General features: G+C 45.7%; 1 protein-coding gene across 1 annotated transcript; it reads right to left on the reverse strand.

Moving 5' to 3' along the window:
• Window positions 1-12819: 12819 nt before the first annotated feature.
• LOC136511465 (GATA transcription factor 25-like) lies at window positions 12820-13961 on the reverse strand. The gene is made up of 3 exons (XM_066505527.1): window positions 13548-13961; window positions 13289-13465; window positions 12820-13200 (listed from the first exon to the last, which is right to left on the reverse strand). The coding sequence occupies exons 1-3, from the start codon at window positions 13944-13946 to the stop codon at window positions 12820-12822; spliced, it is 957 nt and encodes a 318-aa protein (XP_066361624.1). The 5' UTR covers window positions 13947-13961.
• Between the last annotated feature and the right edge of the window lie 3703 nt (window positions 13962-17664).

A 17664-nucleotide genomic window follows, 5' to 3' on the forward strand; every position in this document is an offset into this window, starting at 1 on the left:
TCCATTTCCAAATGCAAATTGTTGCAAACTTTTGAACCAAAATTTTCAAACTTTTGTAAAATATCTTGAAAGCATTTTGAACACCTTTCAAATAAAATTTGAAATAAGACAACTCAAAAAAAAATCAATCAGTCTTTTTCAAACAACCCATTTTAAAAACACTTTAGAGTCATTTTCAATGTATTTTAGAATAAAACGGTTCAAAAGTGTTTTTAGAATAACACTTTGAAGAGTAACCGAATACATTTTACTCTTTTTGAAATTTAGTTCAAAGCAAAGTGGGTTTTCAAATCTAATTTCACTTTCAACTTTTTGAAATTTTAGGAATAAGATACTTTCAAAGTTTTTAGGAATATCTATTTTTAAACTAAAACCTTGAGTGAAGCAGTTCAAATCAAATTGTTTTCTTTTGAATGAGCAAAAGAGTCTTTCAAAATTCAAATCAAAACTTTTGAAATGTCTCAAATATAGTCTTTAGCAACTCTTTTTGAACTTTTTCAACTTTAATACTCTTTTCAAATCAACTCTTATTCTTTGGTGAAATACTTTTGAAATTAAGTTTTGAATACCAACTCTTGAAAATGAGAAAACAAACTTAAACCCTTTTTTATCTTAGTTCGAATCAACTTTTGAAGAAGTTTTTCAAAGTTCTTGAATCAAAAGGTTGTTAATTCATTTTCCAACATCTTTTGAAGATTTCATTTTAGGGAAAAAGCTTTAAATAGAAATCAAAACCAATCCAATTGTTTTCGAGAGTTAATCTTAGTCTTGAGCATTCTTGCAACTATCTATATCCTAGGTACGTGAAGATCAAACTCCCAACCATAGCTAGCTCGAAGATCGATCTTGACGTAGATCCGAACTCCTTGTGGTTCACCAACTCGCAACACTCTTAGCTTGGCTACCCCCCTTAAGAAGATATGGGATAGGGGCGCCAACATCCAACATGTAACTTTCTTCAAGGTGTATTATCATCCTCTGACATCCTAGAGAGCTTGTGGACATAGATAAGAATAAGAAAAATTGATCCTTCCCTAGATAGAAAATAGCAGCACAGAAAAACATCCATATCTCGAGTTTCATTTATCCAATAAAGTTGCATCTTAAACCATTGGAAAGCTTATAAAATTTCCCACATCTTTCTTTTAGACCACTCCTTTAGATTCTATAGTTAACTTGGTCGAAATGTTTGCTCAATAGAAACTATTCCAAATTCTAGACAGCGCAGATGTATCGCCTTGTGATTTTCATATTTCCCAAACCACAATATCTATCAAGGTGAATCTTACGGGAAAAGAAAAATCTTGAAGTCTGCATTCACCAAGAATTTCCTTAGAATTTTTGGTTGCACAGAGGTTGGAGACATGGGCCATAGAAGTCAGACTGCTCCGGAAGACAGAAAGCAAGAAACAAGAGAAAGAGAACCCAGACTATTTATTTCCTTATCCCTTATACCTTAAACCTTTAATATAAATGAAATTGTGAGCATAACCCACAAATTCACTGCACTCATTACAAAGATACAACTCAACCATAACATAAATATAAACCATTCAAACATGAAATACAAGCTCGTTACTAATCGTTCCTTCTATCTACTTGGTAGACATTCTTAGGGGAAAACTTCTTAACATGGCTTTGGAAATTTGAATAGAGGTGAGACTAGAAAGTTTGCAAGAGATCAAGAACAACAACTCAAGGAGATAAGAAAGTATAGCTCAAAGGGAGCTATCAAGGAGAGGAGACAATAGGATAAGGATTGGAAATATTTAATTCAATGAGTCAAGGAGGTGGAGAAATAGTTTTATAGTGAAATAGGTTTTTACAAACGACCAGTGCTAACTAGGCTTATGTCATACAGTCAGCATTGCTCTAATACCACTTTGTCGCACCTGGTTTTAAAGACAAAATCAGATACACACTATATGTGAGCCCAGGAAGTCAAATCTCACCTATAGTGTGTATCTGGTTTTGTCTTTAAAACCGGGTGCGACAATGCACTCCACGAATGCAATGATTTAGGAGAAGTATCCTATATGTTTTAGTATGTGCAAATAACATTTGAGGACATTTCATGAATTCTAATCACAAGCACATATTAAGGGAGAGCCTCTCATAAATCATTGAACCCAAAAGTTTAAATGTTTATATTCTTTTGTAAGCTTTAATCAAGTTGTCATCAATCACCAAAAAGGGGGAGATTGAAAATAAATCTAGCCCTTTAGTGGGTTTTGGATGGTTGAATGACAACATGATTAAAGGTCTAACCCATCTGCTAAGTGTGGACAGGTAATAGGATATCTCACAGGTACTTAATGAAAGCCAAAATGATGCGTTGTTGTATAAAATAATCTAGTTCAAGCACAAGACAACAATGCAAATGGAATTCATGCAAAGGCTTATTTATTGTGGGATTTCCATGTACTATGTGAAAGCAAGCTCGTAAGAATTAATTAATGAGACATGAGTGTTTGCATATGGAATGGTCTCATATTTGAAGCTTTCTAAATTGAAATGAAAAAGATAACAATACAAATAAATGGTTGATTCAACACAAGATGTGACTTGATGGCTTGAGATGGTGAAGATAGCAAGGAAAGGCTTCGAGGTACTAAGCAAGGGTGAAGGGCAAGCAACGGCTTGGGAGCCGAAGAACCTAGCTAGGGTGAAGAAGGGAGTACTTGCATTTAGTTGAGGTACTAATCAAGCTACGATGGTCATATTGATGTGGAGGATCAAATCTATATTGGACAAAGTGTTTGAAGTGACTTGATGCATTTGGAGTTATTCATATTTGATGAATGAAATCAAGTCATGTGCTCAATATGGCTATGCTCAAGTCACAAGATCAATATCAACATGTTGACACCCTTACTTGATGAAGATTGAAAGAGACGGCATTAATTCAAAAGAGGTCAACTCAAGCGGTATAAATTCATTTTTCCTTTAATCTTGAGTTTAATAGGTATGCCGTACTATTAATAGGGATGCATCATATTGATAGATAATGTTTCATAAGTGTTCAAGCCAACCCATGTGAGTTTTAAGTATTTGAGAGACAAAAGAGCTAACTGATTTCTTGCTGGTCTGGCAATACCGGACGTGTCTGGTATTTATACCGGACGTGTCTGGTATTTGCCTAGCAATAGTAAAATTGTTGTTCTCGAGTTGGTTCGTCAGGAGTTCCAACATAAGTCGGGAGTTCCAACGATCAGGAGTTCTGGCAATGGTCGAGAGTTCCGACGTCTCACGCTTTAACTAACTTGGAGAGTTCACTGTGGTGGTCATACCGAATGTGTCCGGTATGGACGACCAGAGGCCAACGGCTAGTTTTCAAATGCCTTGAGAGTCGGGAGTTCTGACGTAAGTCAGGAGTTCCAACTGTCAGAAGTTCTGGCATGAGTTGGGAGTTCCGACACCTCACATACTTTAACTCAGTTACATGGTTTCAAATATGCTGAGAGTTGGGAGTTCCGACGTGAGTCGGGAGTTCCGACTGTCGGGAGTTCTAGCATTCATTGGGAGTTCCAATGCCTCACATTGACACTGTAACTTAGTTACCGTTGGCACAATGTAAGTCATACCGGATGTGTCCGGTATGGCAATGGCTATAAAATGGCTAGTTTTTCCAAGGGGGTTATAAATAACCCCAAGCCTTCACCTTTGGAGGATGCTGATTCTGTTGATACACATACATGTTTTGAGCCTTGCCAACTCTCCCAAACCCTCTCTTAGTGAGTGTGTGATCCAAATAGCAAAATCCATTTGTGGGTTAAGAGAGAATTTGAAAAGGAGAGCAAGCCACCACTTGAGCACTTGTGCATATTGTCTATTTCATGATTCGCATTTGTTACTCTTGGACTCTTCGGTCCTAGATGGTTAGGTGTCACTGGAGAGCACCCGAGAGATTGTGGTGTGCCTCGGAAAGTTTGTAACGGTTGATTCCGCCGCCTCAGAATCAACTAGTGGAAGGAGGAAAAGGAGTTGGAAAAGACTCTGGCTAGAGTGACCTTCGTGGTATCCTCTAGGACTGACCTTCGCTGGGTCACCCGTAGCCCCCTCAACAGAGAGTAGGACTCAAACAAGTCCGAACTTCGGTAAAACAAATATCATGTCTCAATTCACATTTTATTCGATATTTGTGTTGCTCTTGCTCTTGTGCAGGTTATCTGTGTATCTTGTCATATCTGGTAGTTACCTGCAATTTGATTTGAAGTTAGAAATCGAAAGAAGCAAGTTTAGGGCTGTTCCACTGAAACCGTGTATACCGGACCCGTCCGGTATACCTACCGGACACGTTTGGTATTTCCTGCCTGTGCTGAATGTATTCATTCTCTGTTCTAACTTTGTATTGCAGGGTTGTAACTTCTATATATATTCTTTATACCTTGTTTACTCTGCGGCTAACTTGTGAGGGGTGGTACTATACTTAATTTAGAGTTTCCATTTTGGAAACTCTCTTTACTAATCGTTTCCGCATTTAAAGGTGTTAATTTTTAGAAACGCCTATTCACCCCCCCCCCTGTAGGCGGCATCCTAGGTCCTTTCAAATGTGCCAACCACCAAGTGTATCACCTTGTGCACATTTGTTAGCATATTTTCACAAACATTTTCAAGGGTGTTAACACTCCACTAGATCCTAAATGCATATGCAATGATTTAGAGCATCTAGTGGCACTTTGATAACCGCATTTCGATACGAGTTTCACCCCTCTTAATAGTACAGCTATCAATCCTAAATGTGATCACACTCACTAAGTGTTTTGATCATCAAAACAAAATGGCTCCTACCATTTATACCTTTGCCTTGAGCCTTTTGTTTTTCTCTTTCTTCTTTTCAAGTCCAAGCACTTAATCATCACTATGGCATCACCATCATCATGATCTTCACAATTTCTTCATCACTTGGAGTAGTGCCACCTATCTCATAATCACTTTGATAAACTAGGTTAGCACTTAGGGTTTCATCAATTCACCAAAACAAAACTAGAGCTTTTACATAGGAACCATTCATTTAGAAGAACCTTCCCGATCAGAAGCAAGGGATTAGAGAAATGACAACACATTTATTAAAGCATCCTTTTAGTTAATCCTATCAATTTACTAATCCAATTATACGTGTAGGGGGACTTTAGTTTAAGCAAGATGCTACTATCATGATGCATGTATCGGCCTGTACGCTCACTCAAGCTAGAATATAGCGGCATTCACAAATTTTTTGGCACATCGCACCCTCACTTTCCGTATGTTAAGCGATTTCTTACGCAATGTAAGTCAGTGTACCTATAGAAAGCTGATTAGATAAAACCAGTGCCGCTGTCCTAGATAGACCATATTGCTAGGGCTTATACTTATTACATAATTTTAGCGCATCCTACTTTTCGCAAAACTTTTGTTGGTCAATTTTTTAAGTTTTGAAAAAGAGTGATTAACTCGTAACCCATTATTGGCTCTAGTACCACCTGGTGCACAACCGCCCAAGATAAAATACTTATGAAGGCGCTCGTCTTCCACCAGACACTAAGCACCCTGAAAGCCAGCGACAGCGGGTGGTATCCATCGGGCACACCCCAAGGGAGAACCCGAAAGATCCACATTTTTGCCAAAGATCCAATAATGAGAATGAGTTACAATACTTAATCCATTTCATACATTCAAAGTTCTAAGAAATTCATTATTACATTGCCAAATGTTAGAGTGCAGAATATTAACAGTGGAAATCGAAATAAACATCTAGCGATAAAGAACAAGGATCCGTCTATGCCCACCAGATGAATCCTCCACACAAAGGTACTCCTCATGTGCTACCTGTAACAGGGGTAAATAAACCCTGAGTACACAATTTACTCGCAAGACTTATCCGACTAGTGGGATAATTTCCCGACTCCAAAGGATATAATGAGCTTTATGGTTTGCTAGTTTCCTTTTTGCAGAAAGCAATACTAATAGTGAGTCCTTATTTATGTTATCATTAATAGCCGTATTGATTTATTATCTAGCCATTCTATTTAAGCGCATGTTCTACTTTCAAGCAGGAGTTGAGCAATCAGTTCCATTTCCTCACCTTCCATCTTCCAGTTCTTACTACGGTGCTAGAGTTTAGACAAAGCGTACCAGATTTCTCGACGATTTATGAATCAATGCCCCAGCTGGGTACCCCGAAAACACACACCCTGCTTGTACCCCAGGCACAAGCAGGACCAACCCATCACCCTCTTGTCCTGGGTGTCTAGGTCCCCATCCAAACTTGGACTCCAAGCCCCCACTCGTACTCCTCAATGACCTCTTCGTATTCCTGTTCGTTCACGGGCACGAATTCTACCAACTTGTGATCTACATGTATGAAATGATGATGCAACACTTAATAATATGGCAACAACAACTCTTAAAATAAACTATATCTATCAAGTTACTAAGCTAGTCTTACCGACTCAGGTACTAAGTTACCTACTGTTACCACTAACAAGTATGAAGCATGACATACATTATCATAGCAACTAAAGGTATTCTTACTCCTAATACCGATTTACTCTGTATATGATAAAATAAGGATAATAGCTACTCTATTTATCAACCTACTCTAGGGCTACAAAATTTATAGCAGGTACATAATAATCTAATGAGTCTACTGTAAAAATTTCATAGCTATAGCTATCACCAATTTACCATAAAAATTCCTGCAAATATTAATCTATATAATACTAAGCTCTCTAGTTTGGATTTATGAACCTATCACTATCACAGCTAACTATAAACTAACTACACTAACAGATAGATGGTATTTTTGTGAAACTAACAAACTTGGTTTCACTATTTTTGGACACCTACAGAATTTACTACAATTTATCAAAGTCCAGCTCAAAAACTAAATTGAATAAGCTTTTACTACTTTACTGGAAAATGAAAAACCGATTTCTATTGTGCGCTCGGCTCGGCCCAGCTAGCGCAACGCACGCACGCTACACATGGAGCGGCCCATGCAGGGGCGTGCGCCAGAACATTTGCTAAAAAGTCCTCCTCCTACCGAATCTAACCAAGGTCCAAAGTACTATTTCTTCAGTCAGATATCTTACGAATATGACCCTCCCCTTTTCCTTCTTTACCACAGCCAAGTCCCCGGGCACCCGCGCGCATGTCGGCGCGGTGGTGCTGGCACCGGTGGTTACGTCGGCCACATCAGCCCTTCCCCACCCTAACTACGAAGTCGATGCCTACCTGGGAGTGAACGCGAAGCGCTAGGCGAAGGAAGCGCGAGCTAGGATGCCACAGGAAGGCCGGACCATGGTGCCAGAGATCCTGCAACCACGGCGGTGGCGTTCCAGTGAGTCACAACAATGCCAGAGAAAAAGGGCTGGCTAGTGAGCTTAAGGAACTCACCATGAAACCAATCGAGGCGGTGGTTCGACCGAAGACGGCCCGAGCCGAGCTGGCCATGTGTGCACGGACGGTGCGGCGGCGCACGGCGGTGGCAAGGCTACGTCAGGGAAGGCTGGGCGGCGGTAGCAATTTGGCAAGGGTGCGCATGGTGCTTAGTAGGTGGAGGCAAAGCTAGAGGTGTAAGGAATCGACATGAGCTGCACTGAGTAGGTGGCTTGCCATCGGCGCATGCCAACACGGTCTTATCGACCCAACGGACGGCAGCTCCAAATTGGAGCACGGTGCAGCGAGACTCGCTGCAAGGTGGGGGTCGGGTGGGTGACTGGCTACTCAGTGGAGCCGAGGACGGGGTTAATTGGATTGTGGTGCCTCCACCATGGCAAATTGAAGGGAGCAGGTCCATCGGCCAAGGCGATAGCGGAGATAGGGGAGAACAGGGAGGCTTGGCTCATTGCTGCCGTGGCGTGACACGGCTGTCCACTCCGTGTTCAATCACGCACGAGCTATAGGGCGGTGGGGAAATAGTGAAACGTGCTCCAAATGGCTGGCCACCCTGCCTAACACGCAAGTCGATGGCAGCTCGGTCCTTTGCGCAGCACTGGACGGCGCCGACCAGGGAGAGTCTTCCGCGTAGCATCGCATCAAGCTCAGACGTGATGGCAGAGGTAGGTGGGCAAGCTCACGCATGTGCAACTATGAAGGTCAACTATAGCAGTAGACGTGTGGTAGCGGCAGTCAGAGTATAGCGCGACACGACGGTGGGCATCAGTGACACCGTGCAACAGCAACCGAACTAGCCAAGCCACAGGCTAGCTAAGGACGGTTCAGATGAACGCGATAGTGGTGGAGTGGCTGGGCCCACCAGGCATGACGTGCTCCTACGGCATGAGACGCTTGGCAGAGCACGGCCACAACGGTGCGGGTGATGGTGGCCAGAGGCAGGCTTGGGCAGCGGTGCTTGCGGTGCGTGCGTGTGTGTGCGTGGCGTGCCAGGGCGCAGCAATGACGGTGTGGCCTGCAGCACGGGGCCAGCGGTAGGGCTAGCCAGCGCAGTGGCCCACGCGTGTCGCACACGTTGAGCAGCAGGCGTGGCGACGATGAGTGCCGACGCGGTGATCACGCCCAGGCACTACAATTGGCCAGGAAAAGTGACTTGCACGCTTTTTAAAGCTGCCCAAAAACCCAACTCGATGATCCAGTTGCTAAACCAACAATTTTACGCTCGAGATGGTATATGAAGTGACTAAAACAAACCCTTAAACTGTGACACTACCTAACCCGATCCTCCTATAAAAATTGTCGAACTCAGCTTCGTCGACCCATTTTTAGACTTAGGACCTGTTTGGCAGGGCTCCTCTCCGGCTCCGGCTCCGGCTCCTCCAGAGGAGCCCTACCAAACGTTTTCTTGGAGGAGCCGTTTTTCAGTAAAAAACAGAGGAGCCGGAGCCGTTTTGGAGGAGCCATAATTTGTGGCTCCTCCAAAATGGCTCCGGCTCCTCCGGAGGATCCCCTCAGGAGGAGCCGTGCCAAACAGGTCCTTAAGAAAAGTGACTAAGTTTCGATCAGTTTTGCGTCAACTTCGATTTCTAGGCTACCAATTAAGCTAGCTAGTGACTCCCGTTCTCAACCGCAAGTATTTCGCCGTCACCTACAAAGCTTGTACTATGAACTTTATTAAAGTTTCCCATATGCGTTCTACAGCATTTTCGTTCAATAAAAATTCGTTTAGAACACCAAGTGATCACGCAACATGCAATGGAACATTCGTTTCGTGTTTTCCGATGAACTTTTCAAGTTATGTATATTGCTTTACACTCTATAATTCATACATGTACACATAAGTATGATGCTCATGCAGTGTTTTAGCAAAAACTATACAGTGTAACACCGAGGGTGTTACAGTTCCTCTACACTGACGAGCAGCAGCTCTTGGTCATTGAGCAGCCAACCAGCCAGGCCTGAGGGCCCTGTGCCGCCGACGATATCATCTAGCCTACGGAAACCGCACCTCCTCACCTTCGTGGAAGGCATCCATGAACTCAATGATGTTACTTGGAGGTGAGGCGAACTCGATCGGCATCGATGGAGTTTCCTATTCTGTCGGAGTGCTCGGCATAGCACCTAGAGTGCTTGGCACCCCGGTTGCAGTGTTCGGCACTACTCCTAGATTGCTCGTCATAACTCCTGCAGTGCTTGGCACCACTGTAGGAGTGCTGAGCCTCAGTCTTAGAGTGGTTGGCACCACTGCAAGACCTCTTGGCTCTGCTATGGGAGTGCTCGGCACCCGTCCTAGAGTGGTCGCCACCATTGCCGAACCTCCCGGCACCACTCCTGGTGTGCTTGGCATCTCTCTAGGAGTGCTCGGCATTGCTTCCGGAGTGCTTGACATCCCTCCCAAACTGCTTGACACTGCCCTAGGAGTGCTCGCCTCTGTTGCTGGAGTGCTTGGCACCCCTCCCAGAGTGCTTGACACCTCTTCCCCAGCATCTCCACCACCGTGGATGACCAAGTGCTCGATGACGAAGGTGCTGGTGAAGCCGCCAGCTTCCCCTGTGCTCGGACTATTCCAGTCCCAAGCTACCTTCTCGTCGAACACAATGTCGCGCGAGACAAGTACCTTATCTCCACGTGGGTTGTAGAGCAAGTACACCTTGGTACCCTCCGCGTAGCCTAGGAACACCATCGGTGTGCTCCTGTCCTCAAGCTTGGTGAGGACCGGCTTTGTCTTCTTGATGTGGCCGATGCAGTCAAATGTCCAGAGGAAGGACACGCTCGGCTTGCGTCCATGCCAAGCCTCGAACGATGTCTTGCCCTTCAGGGCCTTGGTGGGAGCACGGTTGAGGATGAACACCACCATGGTCGCCGCCTCCCCCAGAACCTTGTCGGCATGCCTTTAGCCTTCATCATAGATCAGGCCATGCCAACCACCATCTGGTTCTGTCGCTCCACCACGCCATTCTGTTGTGGCGAGTACGGCGTATTGTGGTGTCGCACCACACCCTGATCCGCGCAGTACGTAGCGAACTCCACCGAAGTGAATTCATCACCGTGATCAGTCCTCATCATGTGGAGCTTCTTGCCACTCTCGGCCTCCACACGCATCTTGAACTTCTTGATCGCCGATGTCGCTTTGCCCTTGCTCGTCAAGAGTTGCAGCCACATATAGCGACTGCAATCGTCCATGAGCAGGAGGAAGTACCACCGACCACCATTTGTGGCTGGCATGATCGGCCCGTAGAGGTCGCCGTGGATGAGCTCAAGGGCGTCCTCTGTGTGATACTTGGCCGCCTTTGGGAACAGTAGCCTCCTCTGCTTCCCAGCCTAGCAGCTGTCACACAGCTCGCCTCCTTGCTTGATGTGGGATAGCCCTCGGACCATCTTCTCCAGCCGACCAAGTGCGTCGAAGTTGAGATGTCCAAACCAGGCATGCCACACGCACGGTTCCTTGGTGTGCCTTGCCGCCAGGCACACCAGTTGCTCTACCTTTAGGTCAAGCAAGTACAACCAGTTCAGGGAGCTCTTCACCTTGGCAAGAAGTCGCTGCTCCCAGTCCCGAATCCTGAGGACTCCGTCCTTAATCAGTACCTCGCTACCGCGCTCATCCAGCTGATCAATGTTGATGATGCTAGAATGCAGCAGCAGGATATAATATACATCCGTTAGCACACGGTGCTCCTCGTTCTGGCACCTAAAGATGATAGTGTCGCGCCCTCGGATAACCACCCGTAACCTGTCATCAAACTTCACCGTACCGGTAACATCGTCATCGAGCTCGGAGAAGGCTGCCTTGGAGCCTATCATGTGGTTGCTGGCGCCAGAGTCCAGGTACCACCACTGCTCCTGGTCAACATCCACATGTCCGAGGTGGACTTGGGCGCGCGGTTCGTCGAGGTTGACAGCCTTCAGGGCCTTCCTAGGTCCTTCCACCGTCATCACCTCTTCCTTCTCCTCGGCCTCGATGTCGTGCAGTGCACAGAACATCGATATCAGGATAGTGGCCTCATCATCATCATCAGCTTGCGCCAAATGAGCCTCAACCTTCTTCTCCTGCTTGCGATTTGGGCACTCCCGTGCCTAATGGCCTGTCTTCCCATAGCGCCGACAAGCGTTGGGGTCGACCGGCTTCTTCTTCACCAAAGAAGCCTTGCCGCGGCGTTTGCCATTGCCATCGTGGCTGGAGGAGCTCCTTCGAGTAGCCCACTCCTCCTCTGTCAGCAGCAATTTACCGCTGTCCTTCGTTGCTGTCGCCTGCTCTAAGCGCTCGTCCACCGCCCGTATATGGCCTGTCACATCTTCAATGGTGAGGGTGGACAAGTCCAACATCGTCTCTCTAGAGAGAGCGATCTGGATGTACTTTATCGGCACGGAGTGGAGGTACTTGGAGATCGCCTCCTCTTCGTCGATGGTGATGCCGTGGCTCTTCAGCTTGCTGATGAGCGTCTGCAAGCGGAGGAAGAAGTCCTCCACCGTTTTATCATCCTTGAACTTGAGGTTGGCGTACTCCTGCTTCAGAAGCTGAGCCGTCGCCTTCTTTGCGCGGTTGGAACCGACGCGCATCGCCGCAATAGCCTCCCACACCTCCTTAGCAGAGCTCTTCGTCCCCAACGACTCCCTGTACTCCGCCGGTACAGCAGCGATGATAGCCTCAAACACTAACATGTCATCTTTCTTATTTTCGGTGCCCTTGTCAACAGCATTCTAGAGCCGTCGGGCTCCGAGCTTGACCTTCATGGTCATCGACCACTCTTCATAGTTGGTGCGAGTCAGCCTCGGCCAACTGGTGCCGCTGACCTCCTGCACCGTACGAACAACGACCTCCTGTCGTGGCTGCGTAGCCACAGCAGTGCCACTACTGTCGCCCATCTCCGAACCGTCCGTCATCGTCAGCGGTTAGTGCGGCAACGACGCTTGTACGGCTCTGATACCACTTGTTAGCCCATAGGATCATCGGCTCAGGTGAGCCGACCACTCATCAGTCTCACCGAGCATGGTCAACCACACACTATGGTTAGAGATAGAAGAAGGAAGAACAGAGCATACACACATGGTAGAGACACTGGCGTTGATCGGGGCCATGTATAGTAGATGGCAAATCTGAACTCTCTTTACTGAGTTGCAGTGGCAAACTATTTATACAATTCTATCTGTCTAGTCCTAATACAGCTGTCATGCTGCTACAGTGACTAGATAACGTAGCATTACCTGCCGTGGCAACAAAACGATAGGTAAGCCATTCGATGTTTGTCTTCTACAGCAGCTATAGTATCATAGTAGGAGCTTTTTCGACGTCTGGATGCACTACGGCACAGGAACGTCAGCAACGCCACTCTGACCACCGCACTGCCTCGGCAACGGGCACCGGCAGCCGCCGCTTGGTGCTCCCTGCCTTCCTCGCACTAGACAGCGCCAATCAGGAGACGACCCTCGCGTGGCCCAGGTCGATCAGGTCCCAGAGCACATGTCAGCCAGGCTGGCCCACAGATCATCTCCGTCCATGTCCATGTCCATGTCAAAATCAAGAAGCTGCTGCTGGTACTGATGGTGCCCATGATGCCCATTGGCTGCAGCTGGCGCGGCCACCGGCGCTTCCCACCTCCACTTGCCGTCGTCAAATGTTGTGGTTTTGCCACTTTCCCTGCACTGGGTGTCGTAGCAGCAGCTGCTGGTGGTGGTGAGGTCGCTGTAGTGACAGTGCTCGTAGCTGTAGTTGTCTGAGGCCTCCCTCTCGTGGCCTGCAACAGCCTCGGCCTCTGTCTCGGCATTCCTCGCGAAGCGGCCCTGCACCCTGGGCCTGCTGTCCGCCAGCGTCTTCCTGCAGGCATACTGAAGAGGTCCGGAGCAACAGATGCATTAGAGGACATGCAAACATTGAAATTGCATTTGCAGATTGCGTGGTGCGGGAAATCATTACAGTCATCTTTTTGTGGAAGTTCCTCTGGTTACGCTTCGTACGGTAACGCTCAATCTTCTCCTTGCGTTCTTCAGCGCTGTAACGGCCAACCTTCTGAGTGAAAGGCACCCCTGCATCTTGGCCGTGTGGGTCACCTGAAAGTGGTGGCGGTGGTGGAGACGCCGCGACATTCATCACCTCCTTTGTATAACATGGGTGAGAAATGATTAAAACTTGTTTATGACCAGCTATAAGACCAGCTTGTGGTCTGTTGGATTACCTGGAGGTCACCAGTACTGAAGACACGCCGCATGGCTCCAGTGCTGAACTCCAAAAGGTCGCCGGAAGATGAGGAAGGGGAAGAAGGAACATGGGGAAGAGGCAACTGGCATGCCGAAGCCGAAGGAGACGAGCAAGAAAAGGTGGCATTACTGCTGAGCTGTTCAGACAACTGGAGGTGAATAGGGAGGAAATGCGAGCTGATGTTGCTATGTATGTAGTAGGAAAGCAGGGAAGATGGGTAGGGAGGCGGCGCTGATGCAGCAACATTGGGAAGTGCTAGCAAGCCACCGTTGCCGTGGAAGAAACCCCCTCGAGGAATTTCAGTCGGAGCTGTGGGCGCATGGTGCATGGAGAGGTCACTGTAGTTGGGTGGCGACGAGGATGAAGGATGGAACATGGCTTTTGGGCGTGGATCCCTCTGATGTGTCTCTGATGTGTCTGGGGAGTCAGTGCAAGTGAAGGAGGGTTGGTATAAAAAGAGAAGATTTGGTGCACGGTTCAATAGGCCCGGCCCTGGGGCGGGGCGGGGCGGGGCGGGAGGGGCAGGCGTCCCAGGCCCAGGTTGCCGATGCCCCAGGTATGCATACAGTACTAGTACTACACAGCCTAAACATACCCCCTCCGTCCCAAAATAATTATAACTCTAGAGTTTGAAATTGGTCCCATAAAAAAATGCTACTTCGACCCATCTGTCACAAAAGACAAAGAAGTGTCTAGATGCTTCTATTCATATATGCACACCAAAAAAAATAAAATAGTCACAAAAGACAAGGGGTATTTTTATAATTTCACACCTAAACATTGGTTTGTATGCTCAGTCCTAAAATTGTATTTATTTTGGGACAGAGAAAGCATGCCAGAGCAGAGTCCAATGAATCGACGACACTGAACCGCATTGGTACGTAATGCACTGAACCGCATTGGTACGAATCAATCTCTGTCCTATTCCTATCTCTTATGATGCCTAATTCCCTATTCCCTAATCATAGGGCGTGATTCAGATTTCAAAGACCTGCGAATTGGGATTTGCAAATTGCGATTTAATTGAGTATTCAAATATTGAATGTGCTAGGCACTTGACTCCCTAAGGTAGTGTATAATTGCTTAGTCTTTGTGAATTTTCTATTTGCATAATTGTTTAATTTTTGACTGATTGTTTCTCTAAATTTTATTTGATATAGACTTTGCTTTTGCATTCAATTAACTGTTTATTTGTAACATTTAGTATATGTGTATAAATATATACTAGCAATGAGTGGTACTAGTAGTATCATCGTTATCATATTTTTATATAAAAAGGCCCAAATTTTAACTTCGTTCTAGGTCTAAAAAACTCAGGACCGGCCAGTTCAATATAAATATAAACCAATAGTCTATTCGCTGACTCGTAAACGATCGTAAATTTCCAGCCAGGAACAGTGTTTTTCTCTCACACCAAACCAGCCAGCAGTAAATAATCCACGATACGATACGGCCTCCCGAACGACTACTCAACATGCTAACTAAACAGTGTTTCTCTCTCACACCAAACCAGCCAGCAGTAAATAATCCACGATACGATACGGCCTCCCGAACAACTACTCAACATGCTAACTAAATTTACAGCCAGGAACAGTGTTTTTCTCTCACACCAAACCAGCCAGCAGTAACTTTCTGCCTTGCTAATGGAGTGGCCCTACATCAGGACGACCTAAGCGTCCGGTCAGTAGCAGAAAAGCGGGATTTCGTCCCCAATGACTACTTTCTCAGTGGGACTTATAAATAGACCCCCAACCGGCCATTTGATAGGTGTGGAGCTGAAAAAACATATCAAGGGTGTTGATACACTATTTTAGTGATCTCCACTTGTATAGTGCTAGTGACTCATTAGGTGATTAGCATAGGTGCTTTTGCGAAGTGTTTAGGTTGATTAGACCACCACTTATGCGCTTGCTCTAGTTTTAGACCTAGTGTTTAGTGAGGTTTGCATACCTCTTACCACTCGGTGCTTGCGCGCACCATTGTTGTACATCGGAGGGGCTTGTAGTCTTGCGAGATCACACCAACCGCGGTTGTGGTGTGGCCGCCACCGTGTACTGGAGGGAACAAGGCCCGTGGCGTTTCGTCCGGAAGCTTGATAGTAAAGACGGCGGGGAGCATCCAGGAGAGGCTTGCCGGAAGGCACGTTGGAGACCCACTTGCGCGTGGGGAAGGCCCGAGGCTATCCACGGAGTTACCTGACCGGGAGCTTGACCCTTGCGAGGGATTCCTTGCGAGGGGCTCCAACGAGGACTAGGAGGAAGCTTGCGTGCTTCTCGATACCTCGGTAAAAATACCGGAGTCGTCGACGGGAGTTTGCATATCTCTACATTGCTCTTTAGCTTCCACATTTACATTGATTGTATTACTCCTTTTGCGGTAGAGATAACAACATACTAGCAAAACCGTAGTTGTACATTTAGATAGTTTATCTTTTGCATAGGTTTTGATAAGGTTAGAAAAAGAGGCCATTGTTTAGAGTTAGAATTTTAAGTTGGCTAATTCACTCCTCCTCTTAGACGTCACGGCCCCCTACAATAATGAACATTACTTTTGATAATTAGTATGTCATTTTAAGCCCATGTAATACGCAAAAAAAGGTTTCGAAATGAAAATTTTATTATCGACCAGATGTTAACTGAAGCGCCAAAGACTGCTCGAGAACTGGCGATCACACATGCGCACGTAAGTATGCTAGCTCACCTCATCTTGCTGGCTTCCCAGGTCAACCCTGATCCTAGCCGCTCAGGCTACAGGCTAGAGCAAACAGGTTCACTACACATCCTAGTAGCACAAGCTCATCTGTGCATGCCCTGGCGCCCATAATGCTTTCAGTTGTTCTGCAGCGTTTCCTACGGATGCACAACCAAACAGGACTCCCAGTGCCTGTCATGACTAGCTAGCTGTTTATCACTTGCTAATTCTTGGGAGATGGTATATCCATAAATTGCATTGCATATCTTGTGTTTTTTAAGTGTATATTGTTCGGTTGTGCATCCGTAAATTCCATAAATTCCATGCTTTGTAGGGCCACTCCATTAGCAAGGCAGAAAGTTACTAATATACCAGCTCAACATGCTAACTAAACTACTCAGCTGACAACCACCATGTCAAAGATGTCATCCAATACATACTGAATACTTTACATGTCTCGTTTACTACATTTAAACTCTATCCGCCTATTTGACAGTTAGATTGTCTTATGAAAATATTCATATGTAGAGATTTCTGGCAAGGCACATAGCTCATAAAAAAAGTTGTCCCTCTTTTTATCTAGCAAAACCATAGAAAAAAGGCAAAAGAAGTTCAAAATATATCTGCCTTTGATGAATGATTAAAGTTTATGCTGAATCTAACACCTTTCAAGAATGAACAGGCATCCTTTCACAAAAAAAGGAAAAAAATGAACAGGTGTCAGACTTGCAGACAGAAATATGCTCCAACCAAATATGCATTAATATAAACACAAAGAAGTCCATTCCAGACTTGCAGTGACACTTCCACATAAGAAATGAAGAAGGTATAAAAATACATCTTACTGAACATGTTTATACATGTATGGACCTTTTGCAAGTGCCGATACATCAAACATTCCTTACTCGATGTATATAACATTTTCTTAATCGAACGCGACTAAGACTTCATCAAGGGTCAGCCTTAAGCCCGTATCTCTTTACCTTGGTAATAGATGAGGTCACCAGGAACATACAATGGGTTACCCCTTGGTGTATATTGTTCGCTGATGATGTAATGTTAGTGGACGAAAGTCAGGCGGGAGTAAATAGGAAAATAGAGTTACGGCGGCAGACCCTTGAGTCTAAAGGTTTTGGATTGAGCAGAATTAAAACCGAATACATGAGATGCGACTTTGGCGGAGTTATATAGGAAGAGGGAGATGTGAGTTTGGAAGGTCAAGTAGTGCCTAAGAAGGATACCTTTCGGTATCTGGGATAGATACTACAGAGGAATGGAGATATTGATGTGGACGTTAGCCATAGAATCAAAACAGGGTGGATCAAGTGACGACAAGCTTCTGGCATTCTCTGTGACAAGAGGGTAACACAAAAGCTAAAAGGCAAGTTCTATAAAACGGGGAT

Source organism: Miscanthus floridulus, chromosome 16 (genome assembly GCF_019320115.1).
Source record: "Miscanthus floridulus cultivar M001 chromosome 16, ASM1932011v1, whole genome shotgun sequence".
NCBI lineage: Eukaryota > Viridiplantae > Streptophyta > Magnoliopsida > Poales > Poaceae > Miscanthus > Miscanthus floridulus.

Bases quoted from the DNA above. Each gene is read 5' to 3' on its own strand.
- LOC136511465 (XM_066505527.1), bottom strand. From the start codon at position 13,946: ATGTTCCATCCTTCATCCTCGTCGCCACCCAACTACAGTGACCTCTCC. The intron at 13,466-13,547 runs GTAATCCAACAG...TATACAAAGGAG, and splicing joins TCAGTACTGGTGACCTCCAG to GTGATGAATGTCGCGGCGTC. The intron at 13,201-13,288 runs GTAATGATTTCC...GGACCTCTTCAG, and splicing joins ACTTCCACAAAAAGATGACT to TATGCCTGCAGGAAGACGCT.